The 17341-nt window shown below is 44.0% G+C and overlaps 1 protein-coding gene across 9 annotated transcripts in view; it reads left to right on the forward strand.

Moving 5' to 3' along the window:
- RELCH (RAB11 binding and LisH domain, coiled-coil and HEAT repeat containing) overlaps positions 1 to 17341 on the forward strand; it is an 878561-nt gene that overhangs the window by 188434 nt on the left and 672786 nt on the right. For all 9 annotated transcript variants that reach the window (XM_078687764.1, XM_078687757.1, XM_078687759.1 and 6 more), the window contains one exon: positions 7607 to 7720. In XM_078687764.1, coding sequence (XP_078543890.1) covers positions 7607 to 7720 — 114 coding nt within the window. The remainder of the gene's footprint in view (positions 1 to 7606; positions 7721 to 17341) is intronic.

The following is a 17341-nucleotide window of genomic DNA, read 5'->3' on the forward strand; positions in this document are numbered from 1 at the left end:
TCCAAATAACTGACTAACCTATCCACCACTTAAAATGTACTTGCATGTTTCACTATAATAATTCAACACTAATCCTCTATGGGTCCCGGAGTAGCGTGCTACTCGCCTGAAAAGCGCTTTGACGCCTCGTCGGGGGTAGTAAGCCCTATATAAATGCGATTACAACACAATCTAAATATTACATAGCATCTAGTTTGTGGATGCTCATCACAAGGTAACTGCATACACTATAAAGAACCAGATCTTTGTCTGCCTCCTTCACTGATTTATTTATATTCCATTTTGTATTTCTTTGGCATCCACAAAAAGCTCTTAAACTCTTTTCAATGCTAACATGCCAAGTTTGATGACTCAAGCCCTCTGGTCGCCTATGAACATTTCCTGTTGATGTTTTGCTATCGGGGATGGTCAAGTACACACTCAGTGAGGGTGCAGCGTATTTTGGGGAAGTTTACAAGACGAGTACTATACTGGCAGCAAAAGAGACATTGGGGTCAAGTAGCTCTGCACCATATTTCTTCGGTATTCTGGTTAGTTGATTGTTTTTTTAATAGATTTTTTTTAGGTGTTTGTGCATCTCGAAGCAGTGCCTGTGGTGTGTACCTCACCCTACTGCTTCCATACCAGGGATGTAGAGCGCTGCATAGGAACACTTCACATATATCCCTTGAGTCATGTTGTTTGTTACCATCACCACAAACGAGGGGTTACTGAGATTGCTACATCACTGTGACACTCCTCTTCATACTATTCTTGCCTTTCACCAAGTGCAGCAAAAGACACCTGGCAGGCTGGGTCAGGCGTGTGGCAAACTTGGGGTATGTGACATTGTTCTGAGGCATCTGGCTGTATTTAACAGCTGTAGCATTACAACCAGAAGTGTTTCACATGGGATCCAAGATGGTACTGGGATCAATGGGGATTGAGTGATTAAACCTTTAAGTAAAATAACTGTTGCAGCTATTGCTTGGGCTGATGGCACCATTTCTGAGGTTAAGATTGGCAAAGAAACACATGTACTAAGTCTAGTCCATAGAAGAGGCTAGAAGTTGAAGCATGCAAGCAATATACACATTTACAATGAGGGGAGAGAGAAATGATCCTCTGTCTTTAATTTGCAGAAATTGACCTTTCAGTGGTCCTGTATTGCCTTGTAGAGAAGTGGTGGGACTTTGCTGTGGTGGTAGGAAGTTCCTATGCACAGGGCCAAGAAGATGGAAAGGTGGAAATTTGGAATCAACGGCAGGTGGCGTAGGAACAGCTAGTAGGTTTATGATTGCAGATCCTAGGTTTCAACTAGGTATGTTTTGGGAAAGAATGTCTTTGATGTAGTTTGAAGATATGCCATTTAGTTATTTGTACACCAGGGTTTGAAGCGTACATAAGGCCTTGTTCTGGCAATGAACCATTCGATTTTTGTGGCAATATGCTCAGGTAGAGGTTTGCAGTCAGTGGCTTTTAGTTTGTTTATGGCCATATTAGCCTTTCATGACTTCCATCAGTCCAAAAAGGACACCATACAACATTACACAGTCATGAAATAAATATAAAGGCAACAATATTTGTATTATGCCATAAGAATAATTACACGGACTTTTTGATTGCTTTTGTTGTAGGTTTGATTTTATCTGTATGTACAGTGCCTCTTTTTGGTGACATTTTAGCAAAGAACATTTCTTATAGTAAGTCCACAGTATTTGAACCCTATGTGTTAATTTACAAATGCGCTTGAGAACGTCAGCAGTGCAAAAAGGGAGATAAAATATAATTTTTTTGTCTGCGGAAACAAGCAATTCGTAATGTTTTAAACTGTTCGGCCTTTATAAATACTGATTAAAAAATATGTTACCCACTTGGGAATCGTTTTCTTGATTTGCCCTGAATCATTGACTTGTTAAAGACTCAGCTACTTCTATGACGTTAACCAGCGTAAAAACTCGTACTCCAGAGCACAGAGATTGTGAATTCCCTCATTTTTATGTCGAAATGTGCAGAACAAGAAATGCAGGTTTATACTTACCAATGCGTTATCACGTTTGCATGTTACTTTACCTCTCCATTTGCCCCTCACGCCCTATGCTGATTTACTCGAGGCTTAATTCCTTGGCAGCATTTTTTTGTCATGGCCTGATGTGGTTACCTGTTTACTGTTGCTTTTTGTAGTACCCACTCCTTGTTCTCCATGTTGTCTTTCTTTGCAACCTCCCATTTTTTTGTGTAAAAATAAACTTCCACTGCGGCTTTTTAACAAGTCGTGAATAAAAAAAAAAGTTCATTTCTTAACTTGACATATGCTAGCAAAGTCACAACCAATGAGATTACTCACCTTACTTATCTATCTTATCTGACCTGTTTCGATGCCTATCATAGGTCATAATGCTTCCATTTCAGTGCCTCCCCCCTGTTCCTAGTCACCCGGAGCCCAGCAGTAGAGACTACAATGGCGGTTTAAATGACGATCTCGTCTTCTTCCTAAAATATGTGCCCTTCGACTTTGAGGCAGAACGTCTAGATTTTCAGGGTCCAGCTTCTGTGCATTTTCATTGATATTAATAACTGTAGGTTGATCAACTGTCATTTTTTTCTTTAGAGTTCTGTATACGTTTAACCAGGTGTCACCCTTTTCTGGATTTCAGTTCTTCGGTTGCAAGTCCTGTTTTTTTTTTTTGTTACTACAAGGCAGATTTGATCCCGATACCTAAGTTGGAAAGATAACAAGCATTCACATTCAAAGTTTTGGAATTTTGTAGATCGCTCACATGCCCTAAGTAAGATCTTTTTGTGCCACAGTGTAAGGGTATGATTAGACAGTGTCTTAATCAGCAAAAAAAGTAGTGAGTTTTTTTCCGGAAAGCATTGAGAAATCAGGTGGTTTAAGTGAGCTTATTAATGAATTGCACAAGCAAGTGGCCAAGAAACCGAAAGCTCTTCCGCCAAATGACCTCTTATATAGGCTCGACTACTGTAACGCGCTACTTCTGGGGGCGCCGGCTACTTTGGTGAGAAAGCTGCAGCGTGTACAGAATTTCGCTGCCAAACTAGCCCTTTCGCGCCGACGCATGGACTCCTCTGCCACAGCACTTAGGGACCTCCATTGGCTGCCAGTTCCTCAGCGCATTGATTTCAAAGCGATGTGTCTGGTATTCAGGGCTCTTCACGGACAAGGTCCGTCTCCTTTGCAGGATCTTTTTTCTTCGTATACCCCGTCTAGACCACTCCGCTCGGCCTCAGCCTACCTGGTAGCAGTGCCCAAGATTCTGAGATCCCGGATGGGTGGTCGATCTTTTAGGTTTACGGCTGTAAGACTATGGAATTCACTTCCACTAGGTTTGAGGGGCCTGGGAGATCTTTCTTCCTTTAAAAAGGCCTTAAAGACACATGTGTTCCCTAGGATACGGTAACTGCCTCTGCTGCTGGAAACTTTCATGTATGTGTCATAACAGTCTAAGCGCCAGGATGCCCGTTGGGTGACAGTTTAGCGCTATAAAAGAAAGCCTATACATACATACATACAAACTAAGGGCGTACTTAAGGCATGCCGTTGGGAAGAGTGGAGAAGTCAAGCAAGGGAAAATCAGGGGATTTTTGCAGCAAGAAAGATGGGGACGCTTTGGAAAGCAACATTTATGCATTAGGCATATTATTTTAAAAGCAGCCCTCTTGTGTATAGGCTGCCAATGGAGGTTCACGAGAATCGGTTTTGCATTAGTAAAGCTTAGAGCAGAGATGGTAAGCTTAGCAGCTAGATTTTGAAAAGATTGCACTCTCTGTAATAGGTTTTTTGTTTAGACCAAGGTATAACACATTATAGTAGTTTAACTTTGAGCCAGTCAGAGCTGCTATTGCTGTGTTTCTGCTCTCGATGGATGTAGAGGGGGAAATAATATATCTGGGTTTATTAATGTCGTAAATACAAGAACAGATGGCTGAAGAAGCTCGGACAGCCTTTTAAGTATTGCTTCTACTCAAACAATATTATTTATCTGCCCACAAAATGTTCAATATTTGGCACATTTATGAACCACAAATCGCTTGCATCCTTCTAGAGGTAAGTGCTCCTGTGGACAGGTATTTGAACTTATCCCTGAGTTAAGACTGGCTTCAACCCCTTTGAAGGGGCCAATACTTTATTCCTTCATTTGGGAAAGTCAGTCAGTGAAGTACCCACGAACAATTTCTGATTCAGTTGATATAAGTGTTTGTCCAAAAAGGTCGGCCAAACGAGCATCATTTGCATTTTGTGTACTACTACCAAACGTGGCCTCTGGTTAATACACTGGTAAGAGATAAGGATTAACTTGATTCCTTTGTTAATGTCCCTACTTATTAGTTTTGGTTTTGTAAGACTAATAGGGCATAGATCTGGCAGATAGTGTAATCTATGTAGATAAAGTTAGTCATTGCTGCAATTGACACTCTTTTGTGCCTCCTGGGCACTGCTCTGAGGCGTATGGCACAGTATGATACATGCTTATATACGAGGCCCTTTCATTGCAGGGATGTATGAATATCGCCAAAGACCAATCTAACTTGCAAGAGTTCTTGAACAGCTGGAGCCTTTCAACCTGACTCGCTCCCAAGAACACAAATTATGAACGGCAAGGAGTCCACGCCATAAATGTCTACCTTCGTACCATTCCATTAATGGGAGAGGGAGGTGGAACATTCTGTTATTTTTTAGGAGAAACTAGTTGTGAAGTTACTTAGACATGATACATAAAGAAATTTGAACTGATTGTGTTCGTTTCCTGAAGAAGAACATCTACTTGTTTTGGTTCCTAAAGACACTGTTAGCAGTGTTTCAGTTGGATTTGCTTGCAGCCTTAGGCCTTTATATAGATAGGAAGTAATCCTAGAATATTCATCTGGTTTATCATTAATAGTTCTGTGGTAAGTGCTATCATTATAAGGTAAAGTTACCCATTTACATAATGTTTTTTTCACATAGGGTTTTATAAGGCTGTTGTTACTATTATGAGCAGTCAACAATACAAGTGCAGTGTGCAATACGGCTTTTACGTAAGAGTTTTAAAAGGGTTACAACTTGAGTTGCATAGTAAGAGCATCAGGCCATGTGGGGTTAGAGCCAGCTTTGTAATTTGCGCGCTAAACAACCCTCTATCTGGTACGAATGAGACCATAACAAAAAAACCTAAAAGAAAAAACGTAGTCTTCTAACAGGGTCCGCCATGTTGCCACTGTTCATCTGGTATGCTGCCAATACAAAATCTTAAATTCGTCCACAATAAAGTGCTATACTGATGCTGCTTTAAACATTTAAAAACAATTAAAAAGAAAAATTCTCCTCATCGTGATAGCAGCAGCTTCCTTCTGATACCCCACATATGACCCAGGAACTTTGCGTCTCTTGGATGCAATCTAAATATTCACGGGGCTTCACCGTAATTGTGTGTACCCAACTGCTTGCATTCAGGCGTGAGTAGGCTAGGCAAGTAAATAGTACGTGCGCAGGTGATTCAGTTGTAGCAGTGCAAATAAAATAGAACTGAGCTAACATTGGGGTGTTTTGCCAGGAGCTGGTAAAGGCATTAAAGGAAAGCGTACCAAACCTGAATTGCATATATAATTTCCAATCAATGGGTACCTGGATGGTGTCTAAATAGTTTTCCAAGGAGTAAACGGATTTAAAATCAGTGAATTTTGAGGTTAGCCGGCCCCCAGTGGAGTTAACGACTGTGGACCGAGTTACCCAGTCCTAGCCTGCGCACTGATGTGATTTGTGGTGGGGAATGATGTTGAGTCCCTATTTTCCCAGTAGCCCTCAAACCCTATGTTGGCTAATAGGTGTTTTTTTTACGTCTATATGCCAATCTATCGCATTCTGTTTCTCGAGACCCTTGGCAAACGAGCATAACTTGGGGGCGGACTGATCCTCCGCTAAAACAACAATGGACGTAACTTAGCTTGTCTTTTATCGATTTCCTGCCCAAGTCCAGCCTTAAGGATGAAGGGGCGTGCTCTGGGGTAGCTGAACTAAACTCCTCAAAAATATATTCTCAGATCTGGGGAGGTCCTCCATCCTTTGAAAGCCCCACAATTCAGTCCCGTATAGGACTGAGCTCACCGCTTTAGAATCATATATCTGTAGTGCCGCTGTACTGGTTTACTATAGGAAGTACTAATCTCTTTACTCTGGGCCCCTGCTATTTGCGTCCGCTTCCGAGTCGACATGGCCACATGGGGCTTCCAGGACATAAGGATTCATAAGGCAGTTGTTACTAATATAAGCACTATTAATAGAAGCACTCACTATTACTCACATTAATAGTCGTCATTTAATCAAGTTCAAAAAGGTGGGAAAAGGAGTTGGCCTTGCTGGGTTGATCTCATTACCAGTGGATCACACAAGATTTTGGTTGCAAGAGCTTAACTAACTTGAGTCCTCTTACCGACATGTACTGTGCAGATAAATGACCTAGTCCGGGACCTTCCTTTCAGTATTAGCCTTCATGACCTCATGCCAGCCTCTTCTCTGGCTACACGTTAGAAATATTTTCTCAAATAGAGTTGTTGCCACTGTGTCTACCCTGATTAATGTGAATCTGAATAGAGACCTCTGGTAGAAGTGTCAATTGTTACATTCTCTTCTCATCTAATTATCATGGCATAATCGGCATAATCTTGCAGTATTCATGTTTGGGAGCCCACATTTGGGTGTTAACCATCAGTAGTCTATGAGGCCATTTTTGCTATGAAACATTTGTTTCTTATCTATTCAACAGTGTTTCTATTCAGTGGTGATGATTAGCTAGTGCTGAGGTAAAAAAATATATGTACAGCTAGTGTCAAAGTTAAAATACATGTAAATTTTCCAGCAACGAGTGAGTTTTTGTATATCATTTATTTCAAATCTTTTTATTGTTATTGTATTTTTTCAACGTTACAATACAACAATAGATCAACGACACCGTACACAAAGAATAAACATATTAGCATGTCAACTGTTGGTGATACAGCGGTGATAGTATGCGTTTAATGTGTCGTGCTTGAGGCATTAACCCCTTCGGTGCTGATGACGGCTCCCGGTCGTCATCAGTTACGGTGGCCGTGTGCTGGGAGTCGTCATGACCACGCCCGCGATCGGAATGTCCCGGGGAATTCCGGCCGCAGCCAGGGGGTTAAAGAAGTCTATATCGGTAGATCACCTGAATGAAGGAGTAACCGTGTAGTCTGCCTGTGCGGTTCATTGATGATCTGTGTATGGTATAACGTATCTCTGAACAGCGGGCGTAGGGTTTAACAAAATTGGACAAATTAACTCAATGAATGTATGCGTGGGGAAAGCATCTGGCCAGGATATTTTACTGATTTTTGTCTGATTGGTCGACATTTAATTTGAGTATAGGAACTTTATATACTTAAATCTCTTATTTATATAATGTCACAAAGCCATTTTTCTATAGTATTTGTTTTGTTGCAACCAGAAGTGATATATTACCGAATCGTAACACAGGGGATGTTAGCCATACCTACATTCATTATGTTTAGAAACCAAATAATAACCCATGTTTACGAACACTGAATTTTTTTGCATTGAGAATGCTTTCAATTACAATTTACAATTCTTTTTTCTTTTACATTCTAGGAGCCCATCAAACCGCTTGAAAAAAGAGCTCTTAATTTCCTTGTGAATGAATTTTTATTACAGAATAACTACAAGCTCACATCAATAACCTTTTCAGATGAAAATGATGATCAGGTACGGTCTGGTTGACACTTCTATAATTAATTATTCCTTAATGTACTCAAGGTTTCTCATCATGACGTAATCGTTATCCACTAATTGTAAGTTACTGTGTAGCTGGCAAAACTAGGTGATTAGATGCACGCTGTCCATTAAATGTACCACATTTTAAATTATTGTACAACTGATCAAACCCACTTTTTTATTACCTTTTTATAATTGGAACGGATATATTTTATACCGCTTTTTTTTGGTCTCATTGCAATGATTTTAATTAATTGTGCAATAAAAATTATCTTATTTTTGTTCGACCATCCATTTGCATGCACTGTAAGTTGCACTTGTTTGGATTAGCGTCATGTAAAATATTCAGTAACCCAATCTAAACATTATTTTTAAAGCATGGTGATGGTGTGCTGCCCATACATTTTCGGATCTTCGTTGCATGTTCTGCATTGAAATACTATTTTCAGAATATTAGCAGCATCATAAGTACACACGCTTGTGGTATTATAATTACAAACACTTGTATTTAAGATATCTATATGCAGGTCAAATGTAAATAAATTGTAATTGTAAAAGAAACGTTACAAAGGGAAACTCGAGTCTTTACAAATAAAGTGTCATTTTCAATTAATCTGAGCCGTCATACATAGATTAGCTTTTTATTTTTACTTTTTAACTCTATCAAGGTTCCTCCTTATGACAGAAAAACTGATGATAGATCTGATGTTAGTGCAATAACAACAGTTAATATTAATACTGACAAAGCCTGATTTGCATTTAGAAGTGCAATTGTAAAAAACATTTGCCTGTTATGGTATACACACATGCGGTTGGTAATTAGTCTGCCATTTCAGCTTTCAATGAAGATGCCTATTATGCAGAACTTGGAAAACAAATAAGAAACCTTACTTTCCTTACAGTATTCTTGTCACTTTTTTTGGCAGCTTAAGCTATGGTTAAAGTGTTACATTGGGAATTATAAGGTGGTATAAAGATGCAAGGCATTACGGTGCCAGATGGTTAAAGAGTGTATTGACCAAAGCTAGTTAATGAAAATTAAAATATCAGTGGCTGTCAAGAAAGTCAGTGTAAAATAGTGAAAGGAACCAGTGGAGAAATAGTCTTTTGAGGCATCATAATCACTAGATAGTTTTGAATAATAATGTGGTAAATGTGAAAAAAAGTATTTCAAATTTAAATTCTAGGGCGATTTAGAGAAAAGCTAGAAATGTGTCTTTTAAGAAAAATGGTCCAGCACAGAGTCTGGGCCCACTAACATTTACTAATGGAAGGCTGCACCATATCAAGTGTTTTCACAAAGGAGAATGGAACGGGGTCAAACTCTGTGATTTGTAGATACATGCTAATAGTCCTGATTAAGTTGCAAGTTACCAAGGATGCATGCTTAAACTTAAATCTAGGTACAGGGGTGCTTTACAGCTTTCTAAAAGTTATTTCCTCCTGACCTTAGTGATTCTTATGAGCCCAAGAAAACTTCCCCCAGTGGTGAAAAACTGTCTGGTCCCAAAATAACCTGCCACCTGTGGTGACTAGTGCACGATTTATCCATTGGGTACCACTCATTTCCATTTCGTCCCTCCTTTACACATTCCTTCCCACAATGAAGGCAAATAGGGCCTCATGCTTAGGAGTGTTCCTCTGCAATCTTTGAATTCCTCTTTTTTCCATACAGCTGAGGACTTCCAGGGAATTTTTCTCACATCAGGCAATTGGATAAAACCAATCAGATAGAGCACCCTACTCTTCCTGGGTGTGCATTGAGGAGTGGCTGGATGAATCTAATAAATTGTATTTATTTTTTATTTTATTTTTGGAGTTTTCTATAGCGCTGGCCAGACCCGAGGGTATCGGAGCGCTTAACAATCGATCTGGAGGGAACAGGTGAGGAGTAGTACAGCACAAAAAGGTTCATACAAGATCAGGGGTTAAAAAAAAATTGGCGCGTGCGGGCGGGATTGAGGTAGTGTCTTTGAGGTAGTCAGGGTAGCAGGGTAAGCTGCTGAGGTAGAGTTCGGGAATGCGCGATTGAGGTAGAGGATTTTTAGGCGGCTCTTGAAATCTGGGAAGGAGGGGTTGGTTCTGATGTCCACTGGGATGGAGTTCCAGATTTTTGGGGCGTTGCCAGCAAAAGAGCGGTTTGCGTTTTTTTGTTTCCGTGTTTTCAGGGGGATGAGTAGTAGTGAGTTTGAGCTTCTGAGGTTTCTGGATTGACCCGCTTTCTTGAGCTTGAAGGCTAAGTATTCCGGTTTCCCTGTGTGAAAAGCTTTGTGCGTGAGACAGGCCGTTCTGAAGTTGGCGCGCATTTCCACTGGGAGCCATTTTAAATCCTTGAGTGCGGGCGATATGTGGTCGAATTCTTTTGCACCAGAGACCATTCTGGCGGCTGCATTGAGAGTGGTTTTCAGTGGCGCAAGGTGGGATAGGGCTGTGCCGGATAGGGTTGCGATCCCATAGTCCAGTCTGGATAGCACCAGTGCTTGTGTGGCTTGTTGGAGATCCCTCTGGGGGATGTGTGGTTTGATTTTGTTTAGGAGCTTCAGACTGAAGACTGCACTCTTTGCGGAATTCTTAATGTGGTTCGTCATTGACAGTTTGTGGTCAAGAGTAATTCCGAGTGATTTTACTGAGTTGGTCAGGGTGAGATTTCCTTTGAGAGCGTCAATCGCTTTCACCCATTCGGTGATTTGGGGGTTGTCGTCTTTGTTGGAGATGAGTAGGATCTTGGTCTTTCCTTGGTTGAGTTTGAGGTGATTCGTCCCTAGCCAGTCTTGGATTTCTATGACAGTGACCTAGATAAATGACATCTGACCGAGAGTTCTAGCCGCAGATTCCTTACTGAAGAATTATCCCCAGTTGTTGGACTGGGTCCAGACATTTTTCACGAGCAGTACCTCCCTGCGCGCCATTTGGTGAACTTGTTTGGCTCCCCTTGCTATCGGCGTCGCCCACGCCAGAAGTGATGTGTGCGGTGCCTGTAGAGGCGCCACCCCAGCACACTGTCATCTGTACTTTTCTTTCTGTGCCAGTCAGGGCAGATCCTAAGGGAGCTACCCTCAGTCGTTTTTGGCTGTCTTTTTTTCAACTTTTTTTGTCAAAGCTTTTTTGCCACTTGTTTTCTGGTGTGGCAGGTATGCCCATGAGGAAGGCTTGTTTCAAGCTCTGCGGTGCCTGTCACCAACTAATGCCAGTGACATACTCACCCTTCATTTGTCGAGAGGAAGGTACCAGAATTGGTTGCAGAGCCATTGATCTTTGTCAATGTTGTCTCATTTTGGTAAGTCCCTCAAGGAAAAAGAAAAGCAAGAAGTTGAAGAGGTCTTTTGAAGTAGTCAGACGAGACGAGGGAGCATCGACACTCTGAGGTTGAGCCAGCACCCTGGTCGTCTCCACCCCTCCCTGAATTTCCAGAAGCTGAAACAACCCCCGCCCAACTTCCAGAATTTTATGAAGCCATGTATCTCATATTTGGGATGTTCATCCTTGCTGGAGTGCCTTTAGACCCTGCAGGTTTGGGAGGGGGCCCCCTACTGGTCTATTGCCTGTAGGTTTGACCTCTGTGCCAGTTAGGACCCTTGGATCCACAGATGGATCCGGACTGGTCGAGCCACCTTGAAATTACCCAGTGCTGGCCCTGCTGCCGGTTTGCGGCAGCAGTGCCATCCCCGTTCATATACTCAACCTGGAGATGTAGGGGTTCTGGTGCCGACTGGAGCCGTGCCACCCAGGTCTGAGCCTGAGCCCTATTCCCATGGACTAGGACTTGGTTAAAATCGGGAGGGGCCACCACACCCTTATGAATACCAGCCTCTAGACCCCAATGAGGACACCTGGTGTCAGGATCTGGCAGACACCCGTGGACTGCCCCAGATACAAGCTTGGTCTATCCTCCTACCGTGGCTACGGAGCAAGGAGCCTCATTTGCTGTGGTTTTGAGGAGGGCAGCCAAGGTCCTGGACTTTTAGCTGCCCTCTGTGGTGGTCAAGACAAATGTCTTGATGGAATAGCTTCAGCCGGGAGTCCCCTTATCCATACCGCCTCTCCCATTTAATGAAGGCATCACAGGCATCCTACTCGGGCCAGGTTCAAGCACTGCACGGGTGTTCCTGTAAATAGAACAATTGCCTGTCGCAATCGCCCCACCACAGGGGACCCCAATTTCCTAACACAACACCCGATGTGGCTGGACATGACTGACTCGCTAGGCAGAGAGTTTTCTTCCTCGGTGGCCTTAAGGCAACACACCTGGCTAAGGACAACCAGCTTTTAGGGGGATGCCAAAGCTTCGCTCATGGACATGCCTTTTAATGGCATCCATCTCTTCGGAGACCAGGCAGATTCAGCATTAGAATTCTTCAAAGGATAGCAGAGCTGTGGTCAGGTCCTCGGTCCTTTCCATGGACCCTCTCCAACCCCAGTACTCTTTTCGTGGCCAGGCCTTGGGTTTACAGCCACATCTGCTCCTGCCCAGCCACCATGGCACCCAAGCTTCCCAGCTCCTGCCTGGCCGAGGACTCAGTACCCACAGACCCCGTGGGGCAGGCATCCAAAGGTTCGGGCCAGTTCAACACTCCCCAGTAGCAGCATCCTCCAAATCCCTTTAGTTTGCCCTCTAACTATCATGGGCATCCAGTGTGAGGCTGGATAGCCCATCACCTGCACCACTGGAGTTCAATAACATCTGACCACTGGGTTCTCCTGATTGTTCGAAGGGGCTCCTCCAAAGCCCGTCAAGACCTCCCCTCCACATATGCCACTCACGAGAGACAAGTTGATGGAGGATCATCTTTCCTTACTTCTCCAGGAAGTGGTGGCTCTCTTGGCCAAGGGAGCCATAGAGAGAGTGCCAGCAGCAGAAGTAGGTCGTGGTTGCTCTTCCTGTTACTTTCTGATGCTCAATAGGAACAGAGGCCTTCATCCTATTCTAGACCTTTGCCCTTTGAAAATTTCTTCCTTAAAAGGGAGAAATTCAAAATGCTCACGCTTGCTCAACCCGAAGTCTGTGATGTTATTGTGGCAATTCAGCGTCCCTCCACCAAGACAGTGTATGATGGCCGTTGGAATATATTTGTGTCATGGTGTGCTAAGGAACAGGTTGATCCCTTATCTGATCCCTGATCCCCTTTCACTAGTTCTTTAGTGTATCCTACCCTAGCCCACCAGGCTCTGTATTGGGCACTTTGAAGGGGTTATTTATCTGCTTTTCTGCGGTTGCCAGATCAGCCCTCTTTCTTTGAGTCCCCTCCTGTAAATTGGTTCCTTTAAAATCTGCAGCATGTTTCTCCGACATCCCTTTGTTATTCATTAATGGGACCTTAATTTGGTTCTTACTTTCTTAATGGGTTCTCCCTTTGAGCGGATTTATGCTTGTCCTCTTAAGCTCCTCAACATCAAGACAGCCGTTCTGGTGTCAATTACATCCGCCCGGAGGGTCTGTGAGATACAGGCACTGTCTCGTCATCCTCCCTAAATCTCGTTTTTACCCAACAATCTGGTCCTTCAGACTCGAGCAGCCTTCTTGCCTAACATAGTTACCCCATCCCATATAGGCCAATCCATCACTTCGTCTACCTTCTATGCTATGCCTCATTTCTCTGAGGAAAAGGAGAGACTCAACCAGTTGGACCCAAAAAGAGCGTTGTCGTTCTACCACGACCTCATAAAATCAGTCCGGGTGAATGATCATCTCTTTGTGGGGTATGTCGGGCCAAGAAAGGGAGGTCTTACAGAAATGGACCTTCTCCCAATTGATCATGCATTCAAATCTTCTATGCATTTGCTAAGAAGCAACCCACAGAGGGTTTGCATGCTCATTCCACCAGAGCAAAGGCTGCGACAACTGCGTTAGCATGCGCAGAACCAGTCCTGAACATATACCAGACAACAACGTGGGCCTCTCTCTACACATTCACTAAGCACTAATGCCTTGACAGTTAGGTCTATCAGGACAATCACTTTATCCGTTTGGTTCTTCAGGACTTTTTGGTGTGAAATTGTTTTGCAGACCCACCTCTGGGAGGCATTGCTTGAGTATCTGTTCTAGGGTAAAGAATCTGTGGCTAGAAGTCTCTATCAGATGATAAAGTTACTTACCTTAGGTAACACCTTATCTGGTAGCGACTATCTAGTCCCAGGCTCCTTAACGACTTGCCTATCCTCCCCGCTCTGAGACTGGATTTCTAAGGACAGGGCTGCTCCCTTTTCCGGGCCTTAGTTTTACACACCAGTGGTCAATGTTCTTCATGGCTCTGAGCTCCTGGAAAGTTGCTTAAAGAAACTGATGTCAGCACGCTGGGGTGGCTCCTGTATGCACACCGTGCAGGTTGATTTAGGCACAGCAGCGCCATGCAGAGCTGTACGACTCCACCTACCGACACACAGGGTTACCGCTTCTGAAAAATGTCCATATTCAGTCGGATGCCTGGGGATGATTCTAAGGTAAGGAATCTGCAGTTAGATAATCTCTACCAGATAAGGCATTACTGATGGCAACTTGTTCTTTAGTTTATCAAACCAATCCCATGTGTTGAGGCAGAGTTGATGGTTGTCTCTTCTGGTGTGGCTGGAGTCTGGGAAACCGGTAGTTTTCCAGGTATGATAAATGAATCCTGAGGGGTTTGGAGGGCTGGTTAGGGTGCCATTGCTTTTTCCGAAGGCATTGTGGATTCATCACGGTTATGCTTTAGGCGAAGTCACTAGTTCCCTCATGAGATATTATCTGTGGTCTCCAGGGAATAAGCTTTCCCATCTCAAATTCTGGAGGTGAAGCTGAAGGCCAGAGGCTTATGCCTACTTTATGCCTTACTTATTTTGGTACGAGACAGAACTGTCTTGAAGTTTTAGTATAATTTATGACTGTTTTATATCCACAAACAAGGTGTCGGACGCTTCCCTCAACTCTGTGCAAACAGTTTTGAGGAATGGCTTCTGACCAAAGAAAATCATTTTGTCAGCCACCCTCTTTCTTGCTTTGCTGAATATCGCATCAGGCTGTATGCAAGTGGGAGCTTCACTTGTTGATCTTAATATGTCTCCCACATTTTAGGTTTGCTTGAAACCAGTGGCGGTGCGTCCATGGGGAGGCGTTGGGGCGTTGCCCCACTAGCCATGGACGACCGTCACTGTGCCAACATGCATAATAAGAAAAGTTTTAGAAACATATTTTTTAAAATAAATCTAAGCGCCCTGACTCTGCGCCTGCCCGGGACAAGCCCGACAGAATCGGGCATTGCTTAGGAAGTGGGCCGTGGGGGGGCGGGGCTGTGGCAGAGTTAGTGACAGCGCACAGTCAGGCAGCCAGAGCACTGAGATGAGAGCGGGGTGACTGCGCATGTGACAGCCAGGGGTACTCATAATGTAGACTGTCGTGCGCATGCGTAGTACCTATTGACCTCCCCCCCCCCCCCCACCCCCCCTATAGCCCTGAGACACGGGCAGGGACCCGGGGCCACGGTCTCATTATGGGCAGATTTTATCCTGCTCGAGGCCAATCGTGGCGCTGTTAAGGCTGCGCCAGGATTGGCTGAGTAGACACACTGCAGCAGGGATGATGCCGCGCGTGGGTGTTGGCTGCTCAGCTCAGTATGGCCAATCACATATGAGCCATGTCGAGGTGATTGGCCATTTCTGTAAGCTGCAGTGACGTCACCGCGCGTGGCGCACCAGTGCCACAACAACACGAAAAGTGATAGTGAAAGTAGTATCCATCCTCCATCTGCGTCAGTCAGAGGAGAGCGTGTGACTCCTGACTTGTCGTCATCGTGACTTGTTGTGCCTACAGCCTACGGACAGACGGACCCGGACGGTTGCACTGGCCTGGGTAATAATTTTATGCTTCTCTTAGTCTTTAGATTTTCTTTAGTGGGAAAATAATTTTAGCAATGCTAATTCCCTCCTTTTCTGTGTGTCGTGCACTCGTGCCTCTCATTCTGTCCCTGCGGCCCTGCCCACTCTTCAAGCTCTCCTCTCATTTAATTTACAGATGCAAACAGCCCCCCCCCCGCCCGCCTCACCCACTCCGCAGAGGAGACATGTACTAAGAAGGTGGTTTGGAAACAGAGGGGGAGATGCACCCCCGTTTCCGGGGGGGAGGGGGGGTGGAGGGCGAGCTCGGAGAAACAAACCACTTCAAGTTGTGTTGTGTTCACGTTTTATGGCACATGCGAGGCTTAGCTAGGTCGCGCAGTGTGATCTAGGGCAACATTACGCTGGTGGCGGTGCTGTTTTGTTTTGTTTCTGTCTTTTATAATGCTATGCTCCAGCTCGTCAATGCCGTATAACTAGATGCCATCTTGTACTATTAAGACCTGCTATGCGATGCTGCTATATATATTATGCATTACACTTAGGAATAAGAGGCAAGGAAGGTTGTAGTCCTATAATATAGACGTCACCAGTGCTGGATTTGGAAGAACTTTACTCAGGGCGCCGCTGTCTTTTCGGTAAAAAACTGTAAACTGGCTGCTGACTATGGGCGGGCCTCCCTGAATAGAAGTGCACATCAACACTGGTGGGCCAAAACTTTAATTTGCCAATGCTTTTTTTCGTTTCAGTCTTTAACATGTTTTAGCATTCTGGTGTGTTTAAGCTAGGTCTTCAGGATACAGTAATGTCTTTTGTCTGCACCATTAGATTTCTATTTTCTTATGATGTGCGTTAAAGCTGAAAAGGGTTTCTAAACATGTTGTGCTAAGAAGCGCATGTACCATTCTATTAAAATGCAGAGTTTATTTCTTTCTTTCATTTAAAATGTTTATTGCAAGCATGTGGCTGGCATGATTAAGGGGTGATATGTTTCTTTCTTCCTTGTATGTGTGGCATAGGCTTGAAATAAAAACAATCTAACTATTGCCCCACCTTGCCAAGGCCAGGCCTTTTGACTTTGCCAAACCCTTGTTCAGGTTGGACCTTTGTGAAGCAAGTGAGTAGCAAAGAGGAGAAGCAATTGGACAGCAAACAGAGGAGAACGGTGGAGAGTCCAGACAGAAAAGAGGAAGTGACAGGGGAGAAAGGTTAAATGTGGCGAGCCGTGAAGAAAACTAGAGGGCGGTGGGGGGAAGAGCAGAAAGGAGAAAGAAAAGTGGTAAGGAACAGAACGTATATATAAAATAAAAATAAAAGATTGAGATAAATCTATGGAAGCAAAGCGAGAGACAGGCTGGGTGAAGAAAGAGGGTGGAGAGATGCAAGAGGAGAGAGGGCGAGAGTGCAGAGACAGGAGGAGGGGAAGTGACATGCCCAGCGCTTCCTGGGAGGGCCCGTCCTGTACACAGCGAAGCTCACAAGTTGCAGCCTGACTTCATTTCAACTCTGTCCCAAGACCAGGGGGCGGGAAAAGAAAGCACTGCATGAAAAACAGTCACTGCAGGAGAGAGACACCCAGCGCTGCCGCATGAGCTAGTGAGAGCGAAGCATCAACGAAAGAGATGACAGTGCAGGAGACTGGCAGCCCGGGGCCTGTAATCAGATGATCCCGCGCCAGCGCCTTTCCCTTTCTTAATAATGACAACACACATGGTTGTCAGTGAAAAATCTTCTGACAGCCTGCCTCTAGTTCTGGGGTGAGCTGCGCAAGGTCGACCACACTCCTTACGTGGTGATGTTTATTACCAA

This window comes from Lissotriton helveticus, chromosome 4_1 (genome assembly GCF_964261635.1).
Source record: "Lissotriton helveticus chromosome 4_1, aLisHel1.1, whole genome shotgun sequence".
Classification (NCBI taxonomy): domain Eukaryota; kingdom Metazoa; phylum Chordata; class Amphibia; order Caudata; family Salamandridae; genus Lissotriton; species Lissotriton helveticus.